Source organism: Trachurus japonicus, chromosome 4 (assembly GCF_045865225.1).
Source record: "Trachurus japonicus isolate A0001 chromosome 4, Traja_1.0".
Classification (NCBI taxonomy): Eukaryota; Metazoa; Chordata; class Actinopteri; order Carangiformes; family Carangidae; genus Trachurus; species Trachurus japonicus.
The window spans coordinates 35,253,033-35,279,942 of NC_140910.1; the positions used below are offsets into that span (position 1 = coordinate 35,253,033).

The following is a 26,910-nucleotide window of genomic DNA, read 5'->3' on the forward strand; positions in this document are numbered from 1 at the left end:
GTCCTAGTCTCAAAATGTGTCCACAAAAGCAAACGTAATGACTCACTGCGGAAAGCTTGCCAGGCCTATAGTTACGGTTGCTAACGTAGGATTGGACAATAGCCGTTTGTGGGAGGAGTTGGCGAAGGGTCAATTGTGGTAGTGGTGGGCCTTGATGCTGGCAATCCAACCCGCTCTATAATAACACTAGGCTCTATGTTAATTGATAAACAGAGCGGATTGAGGATTTTGCTTTTTTGCTTTTACACACTCTAGTGTGACGTCTGACAAGGATCAAACTCGCCAAGTTTAAAAACACATCGGCAGCAGCGCACACTGATCTGCAGCTACTGAGACTGTTATTATTCTGTCACCTGAGTTAACGAGGTGCACGTGTGTTTGGAGCTGATGAGAGGAGAGAATAAAGAGTGAGACAACGCGGCCCTGAGGAGGAACTGTGAAGGACTCAGCTGTAGCCTAATGGAAAATGACCTAAACCGAGTCCAGTAGAGCTGTAACTGTGTAGTGGAAAGGCGTTCAAAGTAATGGTAACTATCGTGGAAATCCTGCTTATTGTTTTAACATCTAGGTGTTAAAAAAAAAAAAAGAAGATTTTCTGGGATAAAGGGGCAGATTACATAAGATTATTCTCCTTTCTGCTCCTGTTTGTTGAGATTTGGGAGGTTTTTGTTTTTATTGTAGCTTATTAAAATGCAAGATCATTTTTCTGACTGATTTATTGCCTGATATCACCGTGTATGTAGTTCCTCTTCTTTCTCCCGCCCTCCGCCCGATGTCTCCGTTGTCACTTTGTTGTCACTTTGTAGCCGCTCCACAGAGAGCACATGGCTAATTAAATATGCACGTGCTGACCATATATAGTTGTATAGGCGTTCCGGGGGCGGAGTAAGAGGTGTGTTCACGTGTGCACCATTCTTGGGTCCGGTGTGATTTATCAAAGGGAAATTGCGGAGAGTTGTGCGTACGCACAGTTTGATTGATCTGAAAAAGGTGTAAATATTTTGGGTGTATGCCATTTTCGTCTTTTCGCCGTACGCAAAACTTTAGTAGCAGTTTTACACCCTCTTTGATAAATGAGGCCCCTGGTGTCATTTGTGACTGCAATACGAAAGTCATACAACAAGGGTCTGTCAAAGCCGTTTCAAAAGAGAAGCACTATTGCCCATCTCTACCTAGGAAAGGGACAAGAACTTGGCAGGCTGGTATCCAAAACTCAACTGGATGAGAATTTCATACCGAAGATGTCCCGTGATAACTTAGCACAGCTTTGGTGGAATGGAGACATATTCAAGGAGAAAGCCATTATCAGCCGCCTTCATCGGGTCAGTGGAGTCATTGAGCAACAACAAGTATACGCCAATTATGGGAAATTGAAAATCCCAGTATGTCCAGCTCGCATTAGTGGAACTATGCGTAGTTACAGCACAGAAAAAGTGTCCTTCTACCTTGGATTTGCAATAAATGGACCACTTGCATATGACATCAAGTATGAAAATTAGGTTGTAGTCATGTGCAAACCCAAGCACTGGGCCAGGGAAGTGCAGAATTGAAAAATAACATTTGACAACCAGTTGATTTTCTGAACACATTTTGAAAACCACCTCATTTAAATATACCAGCAACTGGAGGGGTGTGTTGTTGGAAGAGACTGTTAAGTTCTGCTGTAAAACAAATGATACATGCACATGCAAGGAAGTACTTAAATTAATGGTTTGATATTTATGTGATACCAGTAGTTTCCTTACCCTTTGAAAATCCACAGATAAAAACTGAACCTAATTAAGACCATGAAATTAAGAGGTTTGTATCAGTAGCTTGATTTCATTTATAGCTATTCTTTTTTATTGTTACTTTAACTTGAAAATGTTACTGTTTTTTATTTATTTATTTATTTTTAGATATTTTGTTTTCCTTTTAATGTCTTTATTATGATAAGAAAGTATAAGAGAAAGGGAATGAGGGGAGAGAGACGGGGATGACATGCAGCAAAGGGCCACAAGTCAGATTCAACCCCAGGTCGCTGCAATAAAGATTAGGCCTACAGGGGCAATGCTCCATTGGTAGAGCCACCCCACCATTTTACAGTTGTTTTTTTTACTTTGTATATCCTTGGCAGACTAAAGTAAAGGTAAGTTTTTTCTATTTTGTCATTTTAATGTGTTTAGGGTTAATGAGTTTATTACTGTATACCAGTCTTGCCTGACATGCCAACTAGTGAGTTGTTTTATTTTACTTTTTTTCCATTATGTTCTCATTGTTAACACTGTGGTTGTTATCATGTACTATTAATTTTTCTGCAGCATAAAAATTTGATATCAGTGAACTAAAGTGAAAGTGCTTAATGCTCAGCTGTGCTTCCTGAATAAACAGTAAAAGCAATGCTATGTTTTTTACAGAGCTTTCCAAAGCTGGGCTTGACAAAATACAATCTATTCCTCAGTGCATTTGTACTGATTGTTTGATTTCTTAAAAATATCTGAATAACGATGATGCAGAAAATGTGTAAGAAATGATGTAGCCTAATGTTGAGTTCTTAAGAGTAAAGTGGCTGTTTTGTGGTTGTATTTTTTCAGAAAAACCTGATTTTATTTCAACAAATGTTTTGCAAGCTGTATCTACATCTACAATAATAAAATATATAAAACATATCTTGCATTTGAAATTAGTGGAATTTACTAACTGTAATCATAAACATCCATTTAATAGGACATAGTAAGTGTGTGTGGTAGGTGGCTCAACTTACCCTTGACCACATGGCTCAACTTACCCCACAGCTACCATATTGACTTTATTAGTTCCTACAGTTACAATGATGCACTTTCATGCTCAGTTTACAACTTAATGTTGTAGCTCATAGATACCACAACTCATATATAAAACAAATTTATAATTATCTCTTTTGGTGAAAAGACGATTCTCATGCAACTTATGATAGACTGCTTAGTTAAGCAGGTAATAATTTACTGGTTTGACACCATTGCCGATGTTTGTATCCTTTGCACCCTTACTATAATATCTTTAATTACGTGAGTCACTGATTTACCTGATATGTTGTCGTATACTTCACCTGCTTCCCGTCTTCCAGATGCCCCCGAGTGAAGATCCGTGACCGTCCCTGTCCTTGTCTGCTATAACACCTTATTGTGAGCTCTTGTACAGTCAACAGTTTGCTGAACATCCTTCTTCCATCCTTTAGATTTCATTTTAATTTTCCAAATAATACAGCAATGACATGTTGGCCTATCTAAATAAAGTAAAATACCTTGGTTCTGGGAAAGCTGCACAATGAAATACTGTGGAAAAGATATAAAAGCAACTAAAGTGTCTGTGATGTTGTGCTGCCCCCTGCTGTTAAAAACTTGCAACTCATTAAAATATAACATGACTCTATCTCCAGATTTGGTTAGGGAGAAAAGTTTAGAATATATATTTTTCAGATAAGTAAGTAACTGAGTGAAGGACAAACATTGGTGGTTGCAGCCTCTCCAGTCATTTCTGCTCTGCTGAATTTTACAATCTGAACAAACAGACCAACCTAAATTAATACAAAAAGATCAAATAATTCAGTAGGATGAACAGGTTGATCAAAAACTAAATTTGAAACATAAATATTCAAAATGTTCAAGTGAAAGACCCTCACCATGGTTTGCGCAGCAATCTTTATTATGACAAAAGTATGAAACCTAATGTACAGAGCAGCATGGATGCGTAACATTAAATACGAGTGGAAGAGTTTTTAGGAGTCACAGCTGATGACGAGTCTCAGTGAGTGTGAGCCGGCGACGAGCAGATGAACGTGTGTTGCGTTTCCGTGGAGCAGCTGGTGGAAATCCAGCTCCGAGGGTTTTCAACCAGCACGCAGTCGGAGCCGTCGTCTGAGCCGCCGCGGCTCAACGGTGGCCCCCGCAGCCGGGAGAAGGACACGGAGCGACCGTCAGCCCACATCCAGCGACCAGGACCTCCAGACAGACCTGAGGGACACGGACACGGACACGGACACGGTCATGTCTCCTCAGAGGGTTCTTAGACATATCACTCATGAGAACAGATGTGTTACTGTAATACACAGCCCGTCCAAAAAAAAGTCACACACTCTAATATTTCATTGAACCGACTTTAGCTTTGATTACTGCATTCACTGTGGCATCGGTTCAATAGGACGAATCTCCTTTTTGTTTACAACTACTTCCGGGTAGAAAACCAGCATGAGAACAATAGTGACGGACGAGAGTTTCACTATATTTATCTAATTTTTCATGTCACTATATCACCGTTTAGACTAATCTGATGTTTGTAAAGTTTATAAAACCAATGATTGGACAAACATTACTATTTCTGTGTGCACATTTTTGTAATTAGTCATGGTTATCATAGATTAGCCGGGCTAACGGTTAGCTACCTGTATAACTTTAATAACTCAGTGACTCAATAAACGCTCCATGAAAAAATATTTTCTCCAGCGGATATCTGAGTTCCAACATGACTGAGCTAACTGGAGTAGTTTCATGTCGTGTCCCACAACGGGAGGGTTTTAACAGCTGACGTCCTGCTGTTAGCTTAGCTACTGCTGTTAGCTTAGCTACTGCTGTTAGCTTAGCTGCTGCTGTTAGACAGATTTGTCTAAACAGTGATAGGGTGTGAAAAATATGATATATAGCTAAACTCTCGTTCGTTACTATTGATCTCATTCAAATTACAGCTGGTTTTCTACCCGGAAGTAGAATGTAAACAACAAGGAGATTCGGTCTATAAACTTCTGATGTCACAACATTTATTTCTGTCCAGAGCTGCATTAATGTCTCAGAGACTCTCAGTGGGTTCAGGTCTGGACTCTGTGGTCACATTGGACCACATGATGGTTCCCCACTCTCCTTCCTGTCTGTACTCAGGCAGGCGCGGACCCGTCCCACATCCTTCTAGAAAACTACGAGCTCTTGCCTTCCTGTAGCAGGTATAGACTTCCTAAATGCAGACTGAATCGTTTTAAATTCTCTTTCGTACCCACCTCCATCAAACTTTTAAACAGCTCTGTAGATGGTGTACGCTGAGGCCTGGGAAGCAATAAAGGTCTTTGCACACTGAGTCCGTTTTTTTCGCACGCGTTTTTCGTATCCGTCATCCGACAAAAAACGTAACGTGCAAGCTCCTTGCACACTGAGTCCGTTGCGTTTTATTCGCATGCGTTTTTATTTTGTGTTCCAAATTTCGGAGAGGGAGACAAAAATCGTCACGCAGTGATGATGCACTTTGTGGTTCTCTCACTTGTAGAGAAATGAAAGAGAAAATTTTAAATATTGTGTCCATCCTGAGAGGAGCCAATAGGGGATCTGCTGCTTGTTAATGAGCAGTGGAACAATCATCATCACTTCAACTGTTTATTATAGGATTTCAGTGGTCCAGTTGGATAGATATTGATTATTAGCTCACACAGTAAACAGAAGACGGACAATTTCCATGATCCTGAACAGCGGCTGGCGCACACACACACAGACACACACACACACACACACACACACACGTGAACAGCAGCTGGCGCGCGCACACACACACAGTCACAGACACTCAGCGGTGATTCTCCCCCCCCCCCCCCCCCCCCCCTCTCTCTCTCCCCCCCTCTCCAGCCTCGAAATGCTGATGTGATTGGTCAAAAGACTTTTCACGGATGCGAAAAACGCATTAAATTGAACCTGTTCCGAAAAGTTTAATGACGGACGAAAGTTTGGGACTCGGTGTGTAAACATGATCGACACAACATGAGGTCAAATTTATTTTTTGACGTGCGGCAATTTCGGACGAAAAAAACGGACTCAGTGTGCGAAGGCCTTAACTCTTGTTTTTATTTTTATTTTTTATCTGGGAGATGTGCAATAACTGATGCTTGTTTGTTTACTTTTTAATCTTTTTAACCCCTAACTGGGTGTGTCATGAGTGTGTGTGTACATGTACGTCTCAAACTGTCATTTATGTATTTTATTAAGGCAGCTTTTACCATGCACTTGAGTCCACAACAAATTTCCCCTGTGGGACAATAAAGTTTATTCTATTCTATTCTATTCTATTGTATTCCAGTCTTTAATAATGTGTTGGACAGTTCTTAACCCAGTTCTAGTCTCAAATTTCCCCTGTGGGAGAATAAAGTTTATTCTAGTCTCAGTCATCTCTCTAGATGTTTTATCTGCTTGATGCCAATAATGTGACTCTTCTGAAACAGATGAACATCTTCTCCACCACCACAGGATGAGTCTTCTGAGTCTCCAATGAGAAGCTCTGACCTGTTAGCTTAGTTAAATCACAGTGGTGAATTTATTTTTTGGACGGTCAGTGTATTACAGTAAATGTTGAATATGAGGAGTTGATCGGTGGTGGTGCTAGAGAATCTGAAACAACCACTCACCGATCCAAAATGGCTTCTTCCCTGCAAACTTCCACAGCCACGTCATGTCTCTCCTGGACTTCACGCTGGTCAGACTGCTGTTAAACCTGACACAGTGTGTGTGTGTGAGAGAGAAGAACAGATAGTGTGAGTATCAGACAAAACACACACACACACACAGATGATAAAGACTGGATACACACTAGTCAATTTTTAAAAACTTGGAGACGACAGAACTGAGGTCACAATACAACAATGAACAACTTACACTCAGTGCTGATACACATGCTGATACACACTCATATCCCACCAGACATGCAATTAGTGGTAAATACTGTGTTCCAAAAGCAAAAACAAACTTCAAACAACAAACAGTGCTCTACAGAGCCATTGTTGAATGGAATTCTCTTCCGGGTCACATCTCTAAAACCCAGAGCAAGGTCAGTTTCAAAAAACAGGTGAAGAAACACCTAATGACAGCTCACTAAAGGTTGTAATGTACCCATAAATGATCTATTTCCTGTGTGTGTCGCTGTATCTGAGTGTGTGTTTTGACACTGTATGTGTGATGATTCCTCACAAAATCACATGTGTCCCTATATCTTATATCTGATATCTGATTAGATGTTTAGATTATTGACTATATGCTGTTGATTTTATATACTGTATGTTGTCTATGTAAATCTTTTGTTATGTTTGGATTGTGTATTTCTGAATTGTATTTTTATTTTTATCTTATTATTTTTATTGTTACACTGATCGGACCCCAGGAAGAATAGTTGATGTAAACTACATCAGCTAATGGGGATCCAAATCAAATCAAATCAAATCAAATCAAATCAAATCAAATCAAATCAAATCAACAAGAACAACATAAATGTGTGTGTGTGTGTGTGTGTGTGTGTGTGTATGTGCATGTGTGTGTCTGTGTGTGTATATGTGTGTGTTTAGTGCGTACAGCAGGGAGCAGGTCCTCTCGGCGCTGGCCCAACTGGCCACCGACGAGCTGAGGATGTAACAACGTCTCCTGTAGTGAGTCCAACCGTCAGCACACGAGCTGCTGACCGACTTCCCCGTCTGAGGACACACACACACACACACACACACACACACACAGTGGCACATACACACACACACACACACACACACACACACACACACACACACACACACACACACACACAGTGGCACATACACACACACACACACACACACACACACACACAGTGGCACATACACGTATCTATTAATAGTGGTCTGGTTCAGGTTCACTGTCAAAAAAGGAAAACAGACAAACTTCTTCTGTGTGTGTGTGTGTGTGTGTGTGTGTGTGTGTGTGTGTGTGTGTGTGTGTTCTTGTACATGCTACGTTGTGAGGACCGGAACGAGTTTTTAACCAACAGACTGAGGACATTTTGGCCGGTCCTCAGTGTTTCCAAGGGCTGTTTGAGGGTTAAGACGTTAGGTTATAATTAGGTTTAAATTAGGTTTAGAGTGACGGTTAAGTTTAGGTTATAATTAGGTTTAAATTAGGTTTAGAGTAACGGTTAAGTTTAGGTTATAATTAGGTTTAAATTAGGTTTAGAGTGATGGTTAAGTTTAGGCATTTGTTTTGGATGGTTAAGGTTAAGGTAAGGGGCTAGGGAATACATTATGTCAATAGCTGGGTTTCCATCCAAGTCGTATCGAATTTAAAAGCGGATTTTGTGAAAATGCGCAAAAAGCAAAGCGAATTTATGACCGTTTCCATTCATTAGTGTTTTGCGATTAGGAGGAGTGGTGCGCCGTGAGATTACGTCATAAGAGAGCGTGAATGTATCCAACAGTTGACACTCAGCTGACACTCAACATCATGGACAATTTACGTACTTTCCAGACTATAGACGCACCTGTATAATCCGCACCAGCTACATTTTAAAAGAAAATACACATATAGGCCGCACTTGAATATAAGCTGCAGGTTTTCATGTTGTAACATGAGATATTTACACAGAAAGACAGTAGGGAACTGTGACAGTCTGCTCGCTTTTCCGCTGTTTTGGTTATGCTCCTCTCCTCCATGTGCATCTGTTTACATACGAAGCCGGTGAAAAATCAATAAGTTACATAACGATGTTACGGCGTGTGTTTGTGTAGTCTTAACCGTCATCAAAAGATTACGGGTTACGGAGCGTTTGTGTTGCGGTGCAGAGAGGAGAGCTGGGACACCGGGGCGTCGCTGGGTGAAGTCCAGCAGCTTCACCCACAAACTCTGCCTCAATTCACATCATCTGTTTCCATCACAAAAAGTCGCATTTCCTTTAATCGATACGCTGACAAATCCCCCCCCCTCCAAGCGTATAAACTTTTATGCGCATTTACTGCCTTTATTCGAATTTCTGGCGTTTCCATTCAAGTATTTATGCGCATTTTCACAAAATGCGCATAAGAAAAGGTGGATGGAAACCCAACTACTGATGACTCTGTGATCCTCACAAAGATAGATTTACAAGGATGTGTGTGTGTGTGTGTGTGTGTGTGTGTGTGTGTGTGTGTGTGTGTGTGAACCTTGTGCTGCAGCAGCTCTGTGTGTCTGGGAGCAGGAGCGTCTCCGACCTGCTGCTCCTCCAGGAGGCGACCGTGAGGAGGCGACCAGCTCCACCCACGCTGACCGGACCTCAACTCCTCCAACCGCAGAGGAGTCAGACTGTGGAACTGAGGAGGAGGAGGAGGAGGAGGAGGAGGAGGAGGAAGAGGAGGAGGAGGAGGAGGAGGAAGAGGAGGAGGAGGGAGAAGGAGAGAGGAGGAAGGACGTTACCACAGTGTCTCTGTGTTTTTATGAATCAGTGAAGGAGCTGAGAGTGAATCTCACCGTCCAGACTTTCTCCTCCGTCCTCCTCTTCTCTCCTGACAGATGAACCTGAATATGAACATATAATATATATAATATACACATATATATATAAAATATTATGTAACTATGGCGTGCCGTTCAGGAAATTCATATTTGATTATATGGAATGAACCTTGGATATATTGAATGAAACTCTGAATATATTGAGTGAACCTTTGAATATATTGAATGAAACTCTGAATATATTGAATGAAACTGAATATATTGAATGAACCTTGAATATATGGAATGAAACTCTGAATATATTGAATGAAACTCTAAATACATTGAATAAACTCTGAATATATTGAATGAACTCTGAATATATGGAATGAAACTCTGAATATATTGAATGAAACTCTGAATATATTGAATGAACTCTGAATATATTGAATGAAACTGAATATATTGAATGAACCTTGAATATATGGAATGAAACTCTGAATATATTGAATGAAACTGAATATATTGAATGAACCTTGAATATATGGGATGAAACTCTGAATATATTGAATGAAACTCTAAATACATTGAATAAACTCTGAATATATTGAATGAACTCTGAATATATTGAATGAACTCTGAATATATGGAATGAAACTCTGAATATATTGAATGAAACTGAATATATTGAATGAACCTTGAATATATGGAATGAAACTCTGAATATATTGAATGAAACTGAATATATTGAATGAACCTTGAATATATGGAATGAAACTCTGAATATATTGAATGAAACTGAATATATTGAATGAACCTTGAATATATGGGATGAAACTCTGAATATATTGAATGAAACTCTAAATACATTGAATAAACTCTGAATATATTGAATGAACTCTGAATATATTGAATGAACTCTGAATATATGGAATGAAACTCTGAATATATTGAATGAAACTCTGAATATATTGAATGAACTCTGAATATATTGAATGAAACTGAATATATTGAATGAACCTTGAATATATGGAATGAAACTCTGAATATATTGAATGAAACTCTAAATACATTGAATAAACTCTGAATATATTGAATGAACTCTGAATATATGGAATGAAACTCTGAATATATTGAATGAAACTCTGGATATATTGAATAAACTCTGAATATATTGAATGAAACTCTGAATATATTGAATGAACTCTGAATATATTGAATGAACTCTGAATATATTGAATGAAACTCTGAATATATTGAATGAACTCTGAATATATTGAATGAAACTGAATATATTGAATGAACCATGAATATATTGAATGAACTCTGTATATATTGAATGAAACTCTGAATATACTGAATGAACTCTGAATATATTGAATGAAACTCTGAATATACTGAGTGAACTCTGAATATATTGAATGAAACTCTGAATATATTGAATGAACCTTGAATATATCGAATGAAACTCTGAATATATTGAATGAACCATGAATATATTAAATGAGCTCTGAATATATTGAATGAAACTCTGAATATACTGAGTGAACTCTGAATATATTGAATGAACTCTGAATATATTGAATGAAACTCTGAATATATTGAATGAACCATGAATATATGGAATGAACTCTGAATATATTGAATGAAACTCTGAATATACTGAGTGAACTCTGAATATATTGAATGAAACTCTGAATATATCGAATGAACCTTGAATATATCGAATGAAACTCTGAATATATTGAATGAACCATGAATATATTGAATGAACTCTGAATATATTGAATGAAACTCTGAATATATTGAATGAAACCCTGAATATATTGAATGAATATATTGAATGAAACTCTGAATATATTGAATGAACCATGAATATATGGAATGAACTCTGAATATATTAGAGGTCGACCGATTAATCGTTTTGGCCGATTAATCGGCGCCGATAGGACGTTTTACAAACTATCGGAATCAGCGGAACTTGGCTCCGATAGTGGCCGATGGCTGCAGTTTTTTCCACAGCGCCATAAACTGCTTCTTCCCTGCCGCTCTCTGTCTCTCTGATCACTGAGGGGCGGGGCTGCTCTTCACACACACACAGAGCAGGGGAGAGAGAGAGAGACGGGGCCTGTGCAGCAGCAGCAGAGGAGAAGTGACCCAGGTGAGGGAACTGTAGGTGCGGTGCGACCGCAGTAAGAGAGAGGCGGCAGGTGGAGGGGCTGACTGGAACCAAACTCTCTTGTTATTTAATGAGAAACACTGTAGTATTTTCTCTTAATCATATAAGGGTTCCTGCATAGATAATGTGGTGGCGGCTGCCACGCTAAATATCTCACCGCCACCAGCTCACGAGTCAGTGTTTTTTTTTTTTTTCCCTCCGGCTTTTTGTGCTTTTATTTTGAAAGGACAGCTAGAGCGAGACGGGAAGGAGGAAGAGAGAGCGCCGCAGAGTTGGGGCAGACGCACAATAATGGCTCTTTACACTACAAAGTTGGGCTCTATGGGCTCTACTCGACTTGGTTTAGGTCCTGTTCCATAACAGCAGAGTTCCTCCTCAGCGGGGACGGGGTCGTCATATCACGGCCGCTACGTGCGTCTCGCTCTCTTTTTTCTCTCCTCCCGTCAGCTCCAAACACACTCGTTTAACTCGATCACGATCATTACAGCGTGGTTTTTCTTTTTACAGTCTATGGGTTTTCCACACAGTAGGCTAATTGTAGTGAAACAGTCACCTGTTAAAGGTGTACAGAAAAGAAAATTGAATTTGAGCCCACTCTGGGTCATAAAATTAGTGTAATAACTCATCTATCAGACGATGTAGGCCAAACTTTGTGCAAAATTCTATTTTTGAGTAAATCCGTGATGAAAGTGTGTATTTTAGTGTAGTTTTTTTTTTCGTATTGGATAATGCAGGCGCACGGATTATACGTCAGCCTGTACACGATTCACTAGCCACTGATATTGGATCCGTAATCCGTCATTCAAACGTCTGAGACACGCACACACACACGGAGCTCGGGCTCGCCCCAAACTTTGAATATCCCGCCCGCTCGATAACGACCAATCAAATTCATTTTCCTTACTCGGGTAAACTCGTGTTGCAGCTCGTGACAACTCGGCGCGACAAACGGGACAAACGGCCATTTCTGTACACCTTTAATGTACGGCGTAACCACACCACGAGCTAACGTCCTGTTTAGTTACAGTCTCCTCTCCTGCAGCGTCACGTCACTACAGCTGTTCTGATGTCAACAAACTCACGTGTGGCTGTTCGTCACTCACAGGGTCCAGGGATGATTCAGTGTCCCACATCCTTTAGTTTTACACTAGCTAATAGCTATATATTATTATTTAAAAAAAAAAAAAAAAAAAAAAAAAAATTTTTTTTTTTTTTTCGGGGGGGGGGGGGGGGGGGGGGGGGGGTATCGGCCGATTAATCGGCTATCGGCTTTTTCCTGCTCCAAACTATCGTTATTATATCGGAATTTAAAAATCCACTATCGGTCGACCTCTAGAATATATTGAATGAAACTCTGAATATATTGAATGAAACTCTGAATATATTGAATGAAACTATGAATATATTGAATGAATCTTGTGTGTTGATTAGTTAATGATAGAGATGACGTCACTACCTTCAGTCCTCCATGTCTGACTCTGCTCCCAGCGTTCCCAGCGTTCCCAGTCCTGCTGTGGAAGTGGGCGTGGCCGTAGCTGGGCGCCGCCTGGTCCTGAGGCTCCTCCCCCTCGCCGTAGTCCAGGTCTGGCCGGCGGTCGGGGACGTCTCCCCTGGGGGGGTGGGGGTTCTGGCCGTCCCACAGCAGCTCGGCCTCGATGTCGGTGACGGAGTCGTCCTCCTCCTCCTCCACCGGCCTGGGGGGGGGGACGGGGGGGCGAGGGGGGAGGGGCTTCACCTCCTCCTCCTCCTCCACCAGGTCGTCAGGGTCGCACCTTCCTGTCAGACAAGAGTCAGGGCACAGTTTGAAATCAGCTCTTTATAAAATGTTTGGTAACCCCTTTACTTTGAATAGGTATTTCATTTCATTTAATTTAATTTCGATTTATTTCATTCATGGTTTACATTCTCACATAGTTGCACATATTTGCATAATGTAAACATTTTCACCATGAATGAAAAGGAGCAGGGTGAAGAAAACTTATAATACCTGCCCCTCTCAATTTCATTGGCTTACTTCAACACCAATATTATTCTCTGTTTCAAAATATTAAGAATGATGAAACATAGTAATGACCAGAAAACAGACAAAATAACAGTAAACACCACTCGTCTATCTATCTTTTCTTTTTTTCCCTTCTTTTTCTCTTTCTCCTTCTTCTTTTTTGTAGACGCTTATCTTTTCTTTTTTAAACATTTTCTTACTGAGACATACTTGTACAACTTTTCAATTCCTTGCTTTGTGAATGCCATACTTTTACACCTGCAACAGAAATACACATTTGTTTTAAGCTTAACCTTGCAAATGTAGGTTTAAAATCAAGCTTCAGTCAGTTTTATCCCCTTCCTCCAGTTTAAACAAGCTTTGTAAATGTTCTGGTAATGATCTGTTCTCTGTAATCATAAGATTGACATAAAACTGCCATAACCGTGACATAACAGCTGTCATAAACATCAATGAATACTTCTGACAGCTGTGGTTAAGTGTCATTCGGTAAGTTATGTCACTTTTGATGCAAAGTTGACATTGTTTGAGATGTTTTTGTTATGAGAACTTGACATCATTTTTAAAGTTTGTCCATTAGGTCTGCTATGACAGTTTAAACTGTCTTTATGTCAAGTTGTCAGAACAAAAACATCTCAAACAATGTCAACTTTGCATCAAAAGTGACATAACTTACCGAATGACACTTAACCACAGCTGTCATAAGTATTCATTGATGGTTATGACAGCTGTTATGTCAATCTGATGAATACCTATTACAGTAAAGTGTTACCAAATGGTTTTTGTGGTTTGATCTTTTTTAATCTAGATTTGATCTAAATAAGCAGATAAATATTTGTATTTATGGATAATTAAGATCAATTTCTTCTTCTATCTCTGATTTTTCTCTAAAGCTCTAAAACTAATTATTATTATTATAATAATCAATCAGACTGATTTAGATGAATTTTCCTCAATTTCCCCCCAAAGAATTACAAGCGGTTTTTCAGTGGGTGAGAAAAACATAAAAAGTAAAGTCGTAACATTTAAAGGATAAAATGAATATTTGTAGAAAAAGGTTTTCATTTTCTGAACTACAGATTCACAGATGAGTTCTTCTTTGAGAGGCTGAAATGAAAAGTTTCAGAGGATGATTTATATTAATGTATTTGCAATAAATATTCATTTTATGAGATAAAATGAATATTTGTCAAACAATGTCTCAATCTTAACAAACTTAGTTACAGATTCAGGTTCTGAGATTTGAAGAAGCTGAAATGAGAAGTTGCAGAGGATGTGTTGTCTTCCAGATGTTTCTAATAATGTATTAGCAATAACACAGAGTAGAAATATGATTTTTAATATCTGTAGAATCATATTTCCTCATGAGATCAGCTGATTTATGATGAATCATATTACAAAACTGACTTTCAGACATTTACTGTACAGTTATCTATTACTTTATTTCTATATTGTGCTGAAGCATGAAGCTGAAATGAAGTTTATTATAGAACCAGCTGCCATTAAAACCCTCTATACCTGAAACAGCTGACTGATCCTGATGATGCTGATGCTGCTGCTGCTGCTGATTATTATTATTATGGGATATCATTGTTATAGTCTCCTACCTCCTCGGGGGTCGATGATCTCGACGCGGGCCGAGCTCCTCTGTCCGAGGACGGCGTTCTGAGGGTTCGTCAGGACGACGGTGAAGGTCTCGTGGTTTTCCTCCAGACCGTCGTCCACCAGGTAGACGTTCCACGTTTTCACGCTGACGCCTGGAGGGAAACATCATCATCATCATCATCATCATCATCATCACCATCATCATCATCATCATCATCATCATCATCATCATCATCATCATCATCATCATCATCATCATCATCATCACAGGCCGAGTGTGAGTGAGTTAAAAGAATAGTTCACCCAAAATTCAAATTTCCTAACTCATTATCTCCTCCCCCTCATGTGGACTGAGGGCTGGGAGAAGTTTCAGAGTCCTCCGTGGCTTCTCTGAGTTACAGGGGGTCTCGGCGTAGCAGTGCATGTCCATATGACGGTTGCTAATGGATACCAACTGTCTTCGTAACAAAAAGACACACCATAAAACATCCAAATACCTCCATGCTGCTCGTATGTAATGTCCCTCTGGTATTGAAGCCCCGAAATGCGAAATTGTCCTGAAAAAAATTAAATAAGTCTATATTTCAAGCTTGTTTTGTAACGGAAGCTTCTCAAAGCTCCTCTTCCCGGTTCGTCACATTTGGACGAACCAGGAAGAGGAGCTTCCAGCTTCCGGCTTCAATACCAGAGGGACATTACATATGAGCAGCATGGAGGTATTTGGATGTTTTTTGGTGTGTCTTTTTGTTACGAAGACAGTTGGTATCCATTTGCAACCGTCATATGGACATGCACTGCTACGCCGAGACCCCCTGTAACTCAGAGAAGCCACGGAGGACTCTGAAACTTCTCACAGCCCTTAGTCCACATGAGGGGGAGGAGGAGATAATGAGTTAGGAAATTTGAATTTTGAGTGAACTATCCCTTTAAATAAAACCCAGTAGAGCAGAGTGGAGTCAAACCTGGGTCGAACTGGACCAGACCGGCCGAGCTGTGAGTGAAGTCTCTGCTGCGTTTGGCCGATCCCTCCTCCACCTGCACAGACCAGACCACGGTCAGCCAACACTGATGATGATGTCATCGTGACCTCACACACACACACACACACAGACACACACACACACACACACACACACCTGGATGGCCACGTAGGCCGGCTCGGCGCTCCGGCCGCTGCGCTGGATCTGGATCTGCAGAGTCCCGGCCGTCTCACAGGTTCTGTAGCAGCTCGCAGACAACTCCACCCGAGACCAGGACAGCTCCAGACTAGAGGACACACACACACACACACACACACACACACACACACACACACACACACACACACACACACACACACACACACACACACACACACACACACACACACACACACACAATGATACACACACAATGATACACACTAATATACACACTAATATACACACACACTGATACACACTGATCATCTCCAGGCTGCAGGACACACACAGACACTCTGATACACACAACACACACTGCAAAAACTCAAAATCTTTCCAAGAATATTTGTCTCATTTCTAGTCCAAACTAATCTCTTTTCACTTAAAATAAGACTCATCACCTAAAAATGAACTTGTTTTTAGATCATTTTCATTTGTTTCAAACTAATTTTCACTTGAAATAAGTAGAAAAATCTGCCAGTGAAAGCAAGTTTTTTGTGTTTGTAACAGTGGCGGCTGGTGCTAAAATAAATTGGGGGGGGCGCCAGATAAGTAAGATAAATAAAGAGCATTGCTAACTTCACATCCAGCAGTAAACAGCAGTCAGCAGCGGATCAGCTGATCTCTCCCTCCGTACAAACGCTCCGTTCTGATCCAGCTCCACTGGACTTTCAAAGTAAAGGTGACGCAGCTGAAAATTTGTTAGGCTATAGTGAAACAGCGGCGCCTTTATAGCCGATTTTATGATTAAACTCTGAACATAACCTGGTCGGGACCAAGCATAAGTTACCGTGGTGATCTAGTCGGGTTAAAAGAGAGCCACCTTTGTAGTACAGGAGAGACTGGCTTTAGACTCAACATACCTCGCTAACTAACTGGCTTCGCAGTAGGACCCCTCAGCTGAGTTTGGCCTGACACAGACGGGAGAAGCGTCGTCTCCGTCCACGGCCACTTGCCTGCTGCAGGATTTTTAAGTCAGGTTGCTCCGGTTCAAGCTCCTTTATCCTTTTTTTTTTTCTTCTCTCCAGCGAACGCCGCGTGAAAGGATTATTTCGTAAAGAAACAACTGATTTTTCTTTTGCTGCGGCCGCCATTGTCTCCTGTCTTGTTGTTGTTGTGTGTCTGCTCCGTGTGCACGCGGGTGCGTCTGTAACTGTTTGAGTGACAGGCACGTCGCCGCTGCCAGGGGAGTGACTTTGATTGACAGGTCAGGTATCATGAATCAATCCGATTGGATGAAAAAATGACCCAAACGCGCTGATTGGCCACGGGCGCAGAGAGCTGCGCCCGGAGGAGAATCTTGAAGTGACCAATTAGAGACCAGCATGAAGTCACATGGAAGCCAAAAGTTTAAGAGCCGACATACACACTCATTAGGCCGGCGCCCCTCGCTGTATGAAACAACACAGAATAAACCCAATATGGAATGGAAAGGCTTACACATTTCAAAGTAAAACCCATTGTATGAGTGAACACTGAACAGATGTGGTAATTACTTTTTATTATGTTATTTATGTTTACTGTGTCTACACTTTTTTCCTGAAATTTTGATGGGGCCTAGCGCCCCCTATTGACCGGCCGCCACTGGCTTGTAATAAGAAAGAAAAACTTGCTCCACTATCAGATTTTTCTACTTATTTCAAGTGAAAATCTGCTTGAAAGAAGTAAAAAGTGTCTAAAAACAAGCTGCTTTTGATGTGATGAGTCTTATTTTAAGTAGAATCAGATTGTTTTGACTAGAAATAAGACAAATATTCTTGGTTAGATGTTGAGTTTTTGCAGTGTACACACCGATACACACTGATACAGAACCCTAACGCTGCTGCTCGCCCACCGTGTTACGACTTCTCATCTGAACAAAATAAAACTTTGAGGACGTTTTCTTCCACGTGGGTGATTCCACCTTAAATCCGCCTTAAGTCCCTCAGCCGTATGTACAGTATCTGCTGTTGTTGTGTAAACCTACATCTCGGGCAGCGCGGTGTTTCCTGCCGGGTCGGTGAGGCGGAACTCGAAGCTGTCGGACGTCACCTCCATGTCGGCCGGGAGGACGAACAGCACGGCCTTCTGGTCCACGTCGCTCTGCGTGAAGCGGCCTCTGATGTAGGCTCCTGGTGGGGCGAGACGAGACGCACAGAAACATCATATTCAATCAGACACCTGCATGTTTTTTAACCAATTATTGAAGACTAGAGACAGACATAACCATTACACCAGAAACACCAGCTCTGGTTATACCTGATACTTCCAACTCCGACAACTAATCTACTCAAACACTCTGTGATCTATCGTTCAATAATGTCCTGGAACTCTTTACCTCCTCACATATCTCACTCACAAAACAAATTAACTTTTAAAAAACTACTCAAGGCTTCACCTAATGCAGCTGACCATATGACTGGGAATTCATTATTAGGGCCACGGGCAATCGCACCGGGCACTGGTCCCAACAGCTACAGTGCCCATAATTGCCCACACGTTATTGTGTGGATTTTTTCCTAGTTTTTATTTTTCATCTTCCGGACGATTTTCGATTCGCTACTAGTCCTGCAACTCAAAGAGTCAGCCCGGCCACAATTTACACTCTACACACATGATTTTTTCAGAATTTGTAAGACAAACTTGTTATCTCTCATGTCATGTGCTCAAAATATCAGAGAGACTTACAGAATTTAAACTCTGAGCCTCTGTGTGCGGCCACGTCTGTCCCTGCTCCTCATTGAGTCCAATACAAATATTTTCTGAGAGAAGCAGAACGGCCTGATGTTTTAAAACTGCCAGCGTCGCCAAAATATTTACTGTAGAAACACCAAATCGTACCGAAATTTTCATTAAGTCCTTAGAGCAACGTTGATCTGTGTTTTGTTCTGATAGGAGTTACCGTTTTGTCACAGTAAGCCTAAATGTGAGGCCGGTTTAGAGGCAGAAAATGGCTGTTTTTCTCCACGTTTCTGTCTGTCTCAGCCTGCGGGGGCCCCTATCGCCGTGGTAACCTCTTTGATCCTCAGGCCAGAGCTCGTTAACTTCATAAACAATCCACCTGGCGCTCGTTTAAATGTTTATAAACACACACACACACACACACACACACACACACACAGTTAACCTAATGTGGTTACAGCTCCTCCATATCAGTGCTTATAGAAAGATGATCATGTGTCTGTCTGATCAGCTCTGTCTTGACCTTAAGATCGTGGGTTTGATTCCCATGTTGACAGAGATGGTAAAACCGGCAGTAGCTCCCGTGGCCCATTCAAAATTTCCCCAGAGGAAATTTTCTAGTTGGTATTACAATTAGGATTGCTATGATAGTAGTGAAAGAAAAGATATTACAAATGTAGGGCATTAATATATGATATGTATGAATTATGATGTTTTTGAAATATTGTGGTAGTATGCATGTATAAATTGATGTGTGTGTGTGTGCATGTGTATTGTTGTTTTTATTATAAGTGTTGATTATATGTGAAGTGTAGTTATGATTAGAATGTATGTATTGATGTCTGGGTAGATCATTGATGTTACACTGTACTATGTAGCTACCCTATGGAGCCCAGGAAGATTACACGTCTTCACACAACTCAACACGACTATGAAAAACAAACGCTGCTGCTTCAAGCTGCTTCTGTTCACAATGAAAGAGTTTTTACTTTTTGGAAACAGAGGTAGAGAAACTGCGGGGGTTGTAGCCTTTTTCTTGGAGTGTATGAGTATGAGTATTTGAAGTGCACAGTCACAGTCACTTCAGACAGTCAATGCTTATTATGTGATTGATTTATTTTTATTTATTTACTTTGCGGTTGTACTCAAGGTATTGAAGTATTGAATGGAATCTGAGTAGAGAAATGGTGACGTCTGTTAAATGCAGTGTTGGTAATAACGGCATTAGAGTATAACGGCGTTACTAACGGCGTTATATTTTTCAGTAACGAGTAATCTAATTAATTACTTTTCCCATCGTTACAACGCCGTTGCCGTTACTGAGAATGTGAAGTGGCGCGTTACTACAGTCCGGTTGAATGAAACACAAGGTGGTTTGGGCCACACATCAGCTGCCTCAGGACAGAGCATGTCGGCGAGCTAAAGGTAACGCAGCTAACGCAGCATCCCAGACCCATCAGCTGTGTGCCAGTGCAGCCTGCAGCCCCTGGGACATAGCTCAAGAGTCACAGCGGGCACACACCAGTACCCACTCCACCCGAGCAGCAGCGGTATGAGTCCAACAGACGGACTCCAATTATGACAGCTGAAACGCTAAACACAGAGCGATCGCTCTGGGTAAACACAGCTGATCGATCGAAATAAAAAATTACCGCTGGAGTGAATTTACTTTCCGTCACTGAAACAGGTTCTTGAATGTAACTCGGTCAAGACGTATCCTCAAGATTTTTTTTGCAGTGCTGCTGACATCATGCAGCATGATGATGATGATGATGATGATGATGGTAAAATTCACAGATAAAGACAAGTGTTTTTTCATCAGCATCAGTAGAAATGACGGATAGAGGGGGAAAGGCTTTATGCACAGCTCCACTGCTCCACTGCTCCTGAATCCAAGTGTCTGACCATTGTTGTGACTACTGAGGTCAGAGTCACAGACACACCTGGATTAATCAGTTTGTCCAGTAATGCAAGACAGGAAATAAAGAAGCTAGTGGGAGCTAGTGGGAGCATTGGAAAAAAAAACGTTTTAAAGTAACGAAAAAGTTACTTTCTCAGTAACGCATTACTTTTTGGTTTAAGTAACTCAGTTACTAACTGAGTTACTTTTTAAATGAAGTAACTAGTAACTGTAACTAGTTACTATTTTTCACTAACTTGCACAACACTGGTTAAATGTCTGTCAGATGTTTTCTGTGGTTTGTTCATCATTAGGCAGCCTTGTTGTTTGTTCTTGTTGTGTCATGTATAAATGTGTGTTTCTCATGTGTAGATGTGAATGTTTATGTGTATGTTGTGTGTATGTGGGACCCCAGGAAGAATAGCCGATGCTGCTGCAGGTGTTAATGTGGATCCTAATGAAGAAAAGAAATAAAGAAACGTGTGGACAGGAAGCTGCTGCTGCTGCTGCGACCTGTGACGGCGTTCTCCAGGAAGCCGAAGCGCGGCGTCCTGCTGATGGAGAACTGCAGCTGCTCCGTGGGGCTGTCGGGGTCCGAGGCCTGCAGGTGTTTGTTGGTGATGAAGATGCCGTAGCGACCGGCGCCGTGGCGACCGGCGCCCAGATCCACCACGGCGCTGGGACTCCGTCTGGTGGTCAGACTGGGAGAAGCCCGGTCGACCCGATCCACCTGAAGGCAACACGGAGAACAGAGGAGAGAGGTTGTGATATGTGATATATGGATTTATATATACTGTATATATATACAGTTGTGTTCAAAATAATAGCAGTCCGACATCACTTGCAAGATAAATCACTGATTTTGTTAGAATTTCAACTTTTTTTTTTTTCAGCTTTTTCTAGAAGGTTTAGTAAAGGTATAGAAAACCAACAGACCCAACAGGCATGACGTGCATGCTGCTGATTCTGTGAAACTGAATCATTTACTGAAAGGGGCGTGTTCAAAAAAATAGCAGCAATAGCCAGGTTCAGTTATTGAGGTCATTGATTATGTGAAAAAAAATAGGTGTTAAACAGGTGGCCCTTATTCAAGGATCAAGGCAACTGATGCTGCATATGCTGGCTGTGCATTTGTCCTTGAAAAACAGAGTAAAATGGGTTGTTCAAGCCACTGTTCAGAAGAAGAGCATTCTTTGATTAAGAAATTAATAACACATTGACTGGCCTAAAAAGAAATGGCGTAATATTTTGTGGACTGATGAGAGTAAGATTGTTGTTTTTGGGTCTAAGGGCCACAGACAGTTTGTCAGATGTCCTGCAAACACTGAATTCGAGCCACAGTGAAGACCCCCACCCCCCCACAAGCATGGTGGTGCAAGCATCATGATATGGGGATGTTTCTCCTACTATGGTGTTGGTCCTATTTATCACATACCAGCGATCATGGATCAGTTTGAGTACACCAGAATACTGGAAGAAGTCATGTTGCCGTATACTGAAGAGGAAATGACCCCAAACACACCAGCAAGCGTGTAAAAAAAGATGTCAACACTGCTATTTTTTTGAACATTATATTTCTTGACTTTCTGTAAAATATTATCTAATTAAATTACTTTTTCTTGGTTTAAAATAGAATGTGCAGTGTCCCCAATGCAGTTGTGTTCCTTAAAATACAATTTATTTGAAGAATTTTGAGGTTTACTCACCTTTTTAAACACACTGCTATTATTATGAACATAACTGTATATATGGTGTTCGACATGATCGGCAACATTAAGGTGGAAAAACAGGAATATTATAACACAAAGACATAAAAACACTTAAAGCAGAAGTCAGCGATCCGGTGGTTTTGTCGAACTTCCTGTCAGCAGATGGAGTTAGCAGCCCCCGCCCTCGTCATGGATCTATTGGTCCTCGTCCCTACGTCACCACATTCAGGCGCATCCCTTGGCTGCACACACAGAGAGGACTGCCCCTTTATGCCGTTCTCTCTCCTCATTGGATAAAGGTTGTAGGATACAAGGAAAGTTTTCTCCTGGGCTCAGAGCAGAGCAGAGTGACTGACAGACCCGTGTTTCAGACCAAACACTCTATCCACAAGTTTCCGAACGTCATCTATGGTCAAAACCGGAAGAAGCCAGTTTTGCCGGTTTGGTGGAATTGTACGTGGTAAACGCATGGATCTATTAACGCTGGCTTTTAACACCGATGTCAATTTGTGTGACATCCACTGTTAAAAGCTGCTGTGATGATCCATGCGTTTTACAGATTTTCATTGGGGGAAAAAAAAAAAATCCATGCATTTACCGCGACTACCGAAACCATGGAAACGTAAACATAAGATTCCACCGGAAGAGCAAAACCGTCAAAACAGGCTACGTTTTTACGACGTTTTCTACGACGTTCGGAAAAACGTGGATAGAAGTGATTGCTGTGGGAAGATACAACTATTTAAGACTTAGGGTGAATTCACACCTGTTTAGTGCGCACCCTGGTGCGCACCAAATGTTAAAATGATACATTGTTTCATGTTTCAGTTAGTGCGGTTGCTTTCACACCTGCCTTTTGTCACTCGGGACCAAACTTGGAGAACGTCACGTCTCCATGACTACCGGCTGAAATCTGGAAGCGCTGATTGATAAAACTTTCATGATGGAGACTCCAGTAGGGCCGGTTGTTAGTAGCTCTGGTCATTTATTTCTATATTGTTTGCATGTATAACTCTGTTTGGTACTTCCGTTCACCCAGCTCGGTCCCGTTAGTTCCCGGTTAAACGTTAAACACGGCGGACCTCTGCTGCTCGGTAACCACGGTAACCAGCTGCTCCGCTGACCCGAGGGACGGAGCCACCGACCTGTCCGGTGTCTGAGCGACTCAGCGGACACGCAGCGACCGGCCGCCCCGCTGCTGCTGCTGCTGCTGCTGCTGCTCCGTTTGTGGGGACAGAGCTGCGTAGGACCGGAGCACCGGGCGTCTCCCCGCTGCGTTAACCCGTTGTCAGTGACTACGGGAGCCCTTTTAGCTCAAATTTGTTGAGTTCGCCTGGCAGTTGGGTCGCACCAGAGTGCGGTTGCTTTCACACCTAAACTAGTGCGCACCAGAGTTCGGCTGGAGCCGAACCGAGACGAGACCACCTCCTCAGGCCGCACTAGTTTTGGTGCATTAGAGTGCGATGTGCTTTCACACTGACCCAAACTGGACCAAATTTAGTGCGCACCAGATTTAGTGCGCACTAACACTGCAGGTGTGAATACACCCTTATATTACACAAACATTCACCTTACTTCTGCTTTAAGTTAACATGGTTTTTCTGCTTTAATAATAATGAAAGGCAATGGCTGAACAAGGAGTTTCCAACAATTTCAGACTGGACAGGAATAGTTGAAGAAATCTGTAACATGGAAAGGTTAACATTTTCCCTGAGATACAATACTGAAAAAGGTGACCAACACTGGAAGAAATGAAGGGACTACATAGATATATATTTTTTTATTATTATGATTGTATTTTTCCCCTGGGTGCTGAGCCACTGTGGACTGAGACAGACTGGAGAACTGTGTGAACAATAACCGGCCGTTGTGTTTTCTATGGATGACTCTGTCTAATGAACCTGTTTGTGTGTATATTTATATGTTTGTTCTGTTTTTTTCACTGGAAACAATCAATCAATAAAAAGAAAGTTAAAAAAAAACAGTTAATAATGGGTTAGGGTTAACTCTTAATTATGATTTATTGGTGTTTTATATAAAACCTTCTAGTTGAGAATCCTTCAGAAATAAAGGTGTAGTTCAGTCTTTTTGCCACTGGAGGGCGCTGCTGTCTCATGATTATGAGAAGTTTTCTGTTTTCTTCTCTGTCTTCTCTGTTTAGGGTTAGAGGAATCGCTGTGGGTTTTTTGATTTAATAGACTTTCACTGTTTTTCTACTCATGTCTACTTTATGCTCATTTCCAGAAATTGTTTTATTTATTCAGGGTCATATCTGATTGGTTGTTTTTGGTAAAATAGATATTAGACTCAAATATAAAGATGGGGGATGATTTAATATCAGTATATTATAATATCAGTTAACTTATCTATGTTTTCTTTTTTTTTTATTTTACAAACAAAACAATTCAATAATTGTACAAGTTAAATAATGATCATGAAGGTTTAAATTCACTGTTGTAACTAATTAAATCTGTTAAAAAAAATATATTTACATGAAAAACATTTTCATCTGCGACTAAAATCACAAGATCCTTCAGTTTTATTCTCTCATGACCTTTATTTTTATCGGAGTGTTAGAGAAGAAATAAACTGGTTGTCTTCTCTAAACTGTTGTGGCACCGAGTGTGTGTGTTAAATATTCATGAAACCTTTGAACACACACACACACACACACACACACACACACACACACACACACACACACACACACACACACACACACGTTACCAACACACTGACCAATCACTAGCAGCCTCCTCTCTCTCAGAGGCTCAGGACGGTCGGTCCGGCCGGTGTGTTAGCCACCTGGCTGCCTGTGTGTGTGTGTGTAGGTGTGTGTGTGTGTGTGTGTGTGTGTGTGTGTGTGTGTGTGTGTGTGTGTGTGTGTGTGTAGGTAACAGTGTCTTGGCTCACCTGCTGCTCCGCTCCTCAAATATTTATCAGTGTTTTACAGTCGCTCACACGAGTCTGAAGCTGCTCATTCAGCTGCTGGACTCCACCTGGTTCTGGTTCTGGTCCAGATTACACCTGGTGTTTTAAAGGGTTAGTCCACTCAAAATTGAAATTTCCCTCATTATTATCTCCTCCTCCCCCTCATGTGGACTAAGGGCTGGGAGAAGTTTCAGAGTCCTCCGTGTCTTCTCTGAGTTACAGGGGGTCTCGGCGTAGCAGTGCATGTCCATGTAACGGTTGCTAATGGATACCAACTGTCTTCGTAACAAAAAGACACACCAAAAAACATCCAGATACCTCCATGCTGCTCGTATGTAATGTCCGTCTTGTATTGAAGCCCCGACATGAGAAACTGTTCCGAAAAAAATTAAATAAGTCTATATTTTAAGCTTGTTTGTAGCGGAAGCTCCCAGCACTGCTCTTCCTGGTCCGTCCAAATCACCAGGAAGAGCAAGATTTCTCATGTTGGGGCTTCAATACAAGACGGACATTACATACGAGCAGCATGGAGGTATCTGGATGTTTTTTGGTGTGTCTTTTTGTTACGAAGACAGTTGGTATCCATTTGCAACCGTCATATGGACATGCACTGCTACGCCGAGACCCCCTGTAACTCAGAGAAGCCACGGAGGACTCTGAAACTTCTCCCAGCCCTTAGTCCACATGAGGGGGAGGAGATAATCAGTTAGGAAATTTGAATTTTGGGTGAACTATCCCTTTAAACATGTGACCTGTCTAGATCGTAGTAACTAACATCCTTTCCTTCAGGACAACCTGGGCTCAGAATATTCCTCCTGTAGTGGCGTCGTCTGAATGTAGACTAAAGCTACACCATCAGAAAAAGAAAGACAGACCACATTTCACACAGAAAGTGATTCTAAACTTCTGTTCAGACTCTGTAGAACTGTTAATGTTTTGTATCATAGTTAGATCCTTTATTCTTTTCTCCCTGATCCACAAGACCTCAGAGAGAAAAGAATAAAGGATCTAACTATGATACAAAACATTAACGTTATTATTATTTAGAAAACGGACATGAAACCAGTGTGTGTCTGTGAGGAGGCAGAGACACAACACAAGCTTCTTTGTCTTCTTTGTTTCCTGCAGTGAAGAAACTTTCTCCTTCCAGATGATGACCTCATGTCTTGGTCTGAGCTGGTGTAAAATGTGTAAAAGGTAAATCTACACATTATTTATTACATTTACAGCTGATTTTCAGATAATCGTGATAATCATCATCATATCGTAACCCTAGCAACCTGGATGTAAATGAACTGTCTTTGGCTCATCATGTGATACACACCAGTCTCCTATTGGACCACTCAGCTTCATGGTGAGCTACAGTCGCCGAAGTGGTTTTTGTTTTAAAAAGCCATTTAGACTTCAGACTCCTGTAGTTACCGTAGTTACCGTCTATGGTCGACTCAGTAACACTGTGACAGCTGTAGACTGAGAAACTGAGCAAGGTCTGGACTCTTGAAGACCAGAACGAGGAGCTGGTTTCTGGACTCTTACAGACCAAAATGAATCTGC

At 41.2% G+C, this 26,910-nt stretch overlaps 1 protein-coding gene across 1 annotated transcript in view; it reads right to left on the reverse strand.

The window, feature by feature from the left end:
* Window positions 1–3,642: 3,642 nt before the first annotated feature.
* frem1b (Fras1 related extracellular matrix 1b) overlaps window positions 3,643–26,910 on the reverse strand; it is a 112,763-nt gene continuing 89,495 nt past the window's right edge. The window contains exons 27-37 of the mRNA XM_085775261.1: window positions 21,230–21,446; window positions 18,122–18,266; window positions 16,111–16,240; window positions 15,937–16,009; window positions 14,977–15,126; window positions 12,824–13,143; window positions 9,225–9,272; window positions 8,921–9,067; window positions 7,332–7,450; window positions 6,395–6,480; window positions 3,643–3,971 (exon numbers count right to left, since the gene is read on the reverse strand). Coding sequence (XP_085631387.1) covers window positions 3,763–3,971; window positions 6,395–6,480; window positions 7,332–7,450; window positions 8,921–9,067; window positions 9,225–9,272; window positions 12,824–13,143; window positions 14,977–15,126; window positions 15,937–16,009; window positions 16,111–16,240; window positions 18,122–18,266; window positions 21,230–21,446 — 1,644 coding nt within the window. The 3' untranslated portion in view covers window positions 3,643–3,762. The remainder of the gene's footprint in view (window positions 3,972–6,394; window positions 6,481–7,331; window positions 7,451–8,920; window positions 9,068–9,224; window positions 9,273–12,823; window positions 13,144–14,976; window positions 15,127–15,936; window positions 16,010–16,110; window positions 16,241–18,121; window positions 18,267–21,229; window positions 21,447–26,910) is intronic.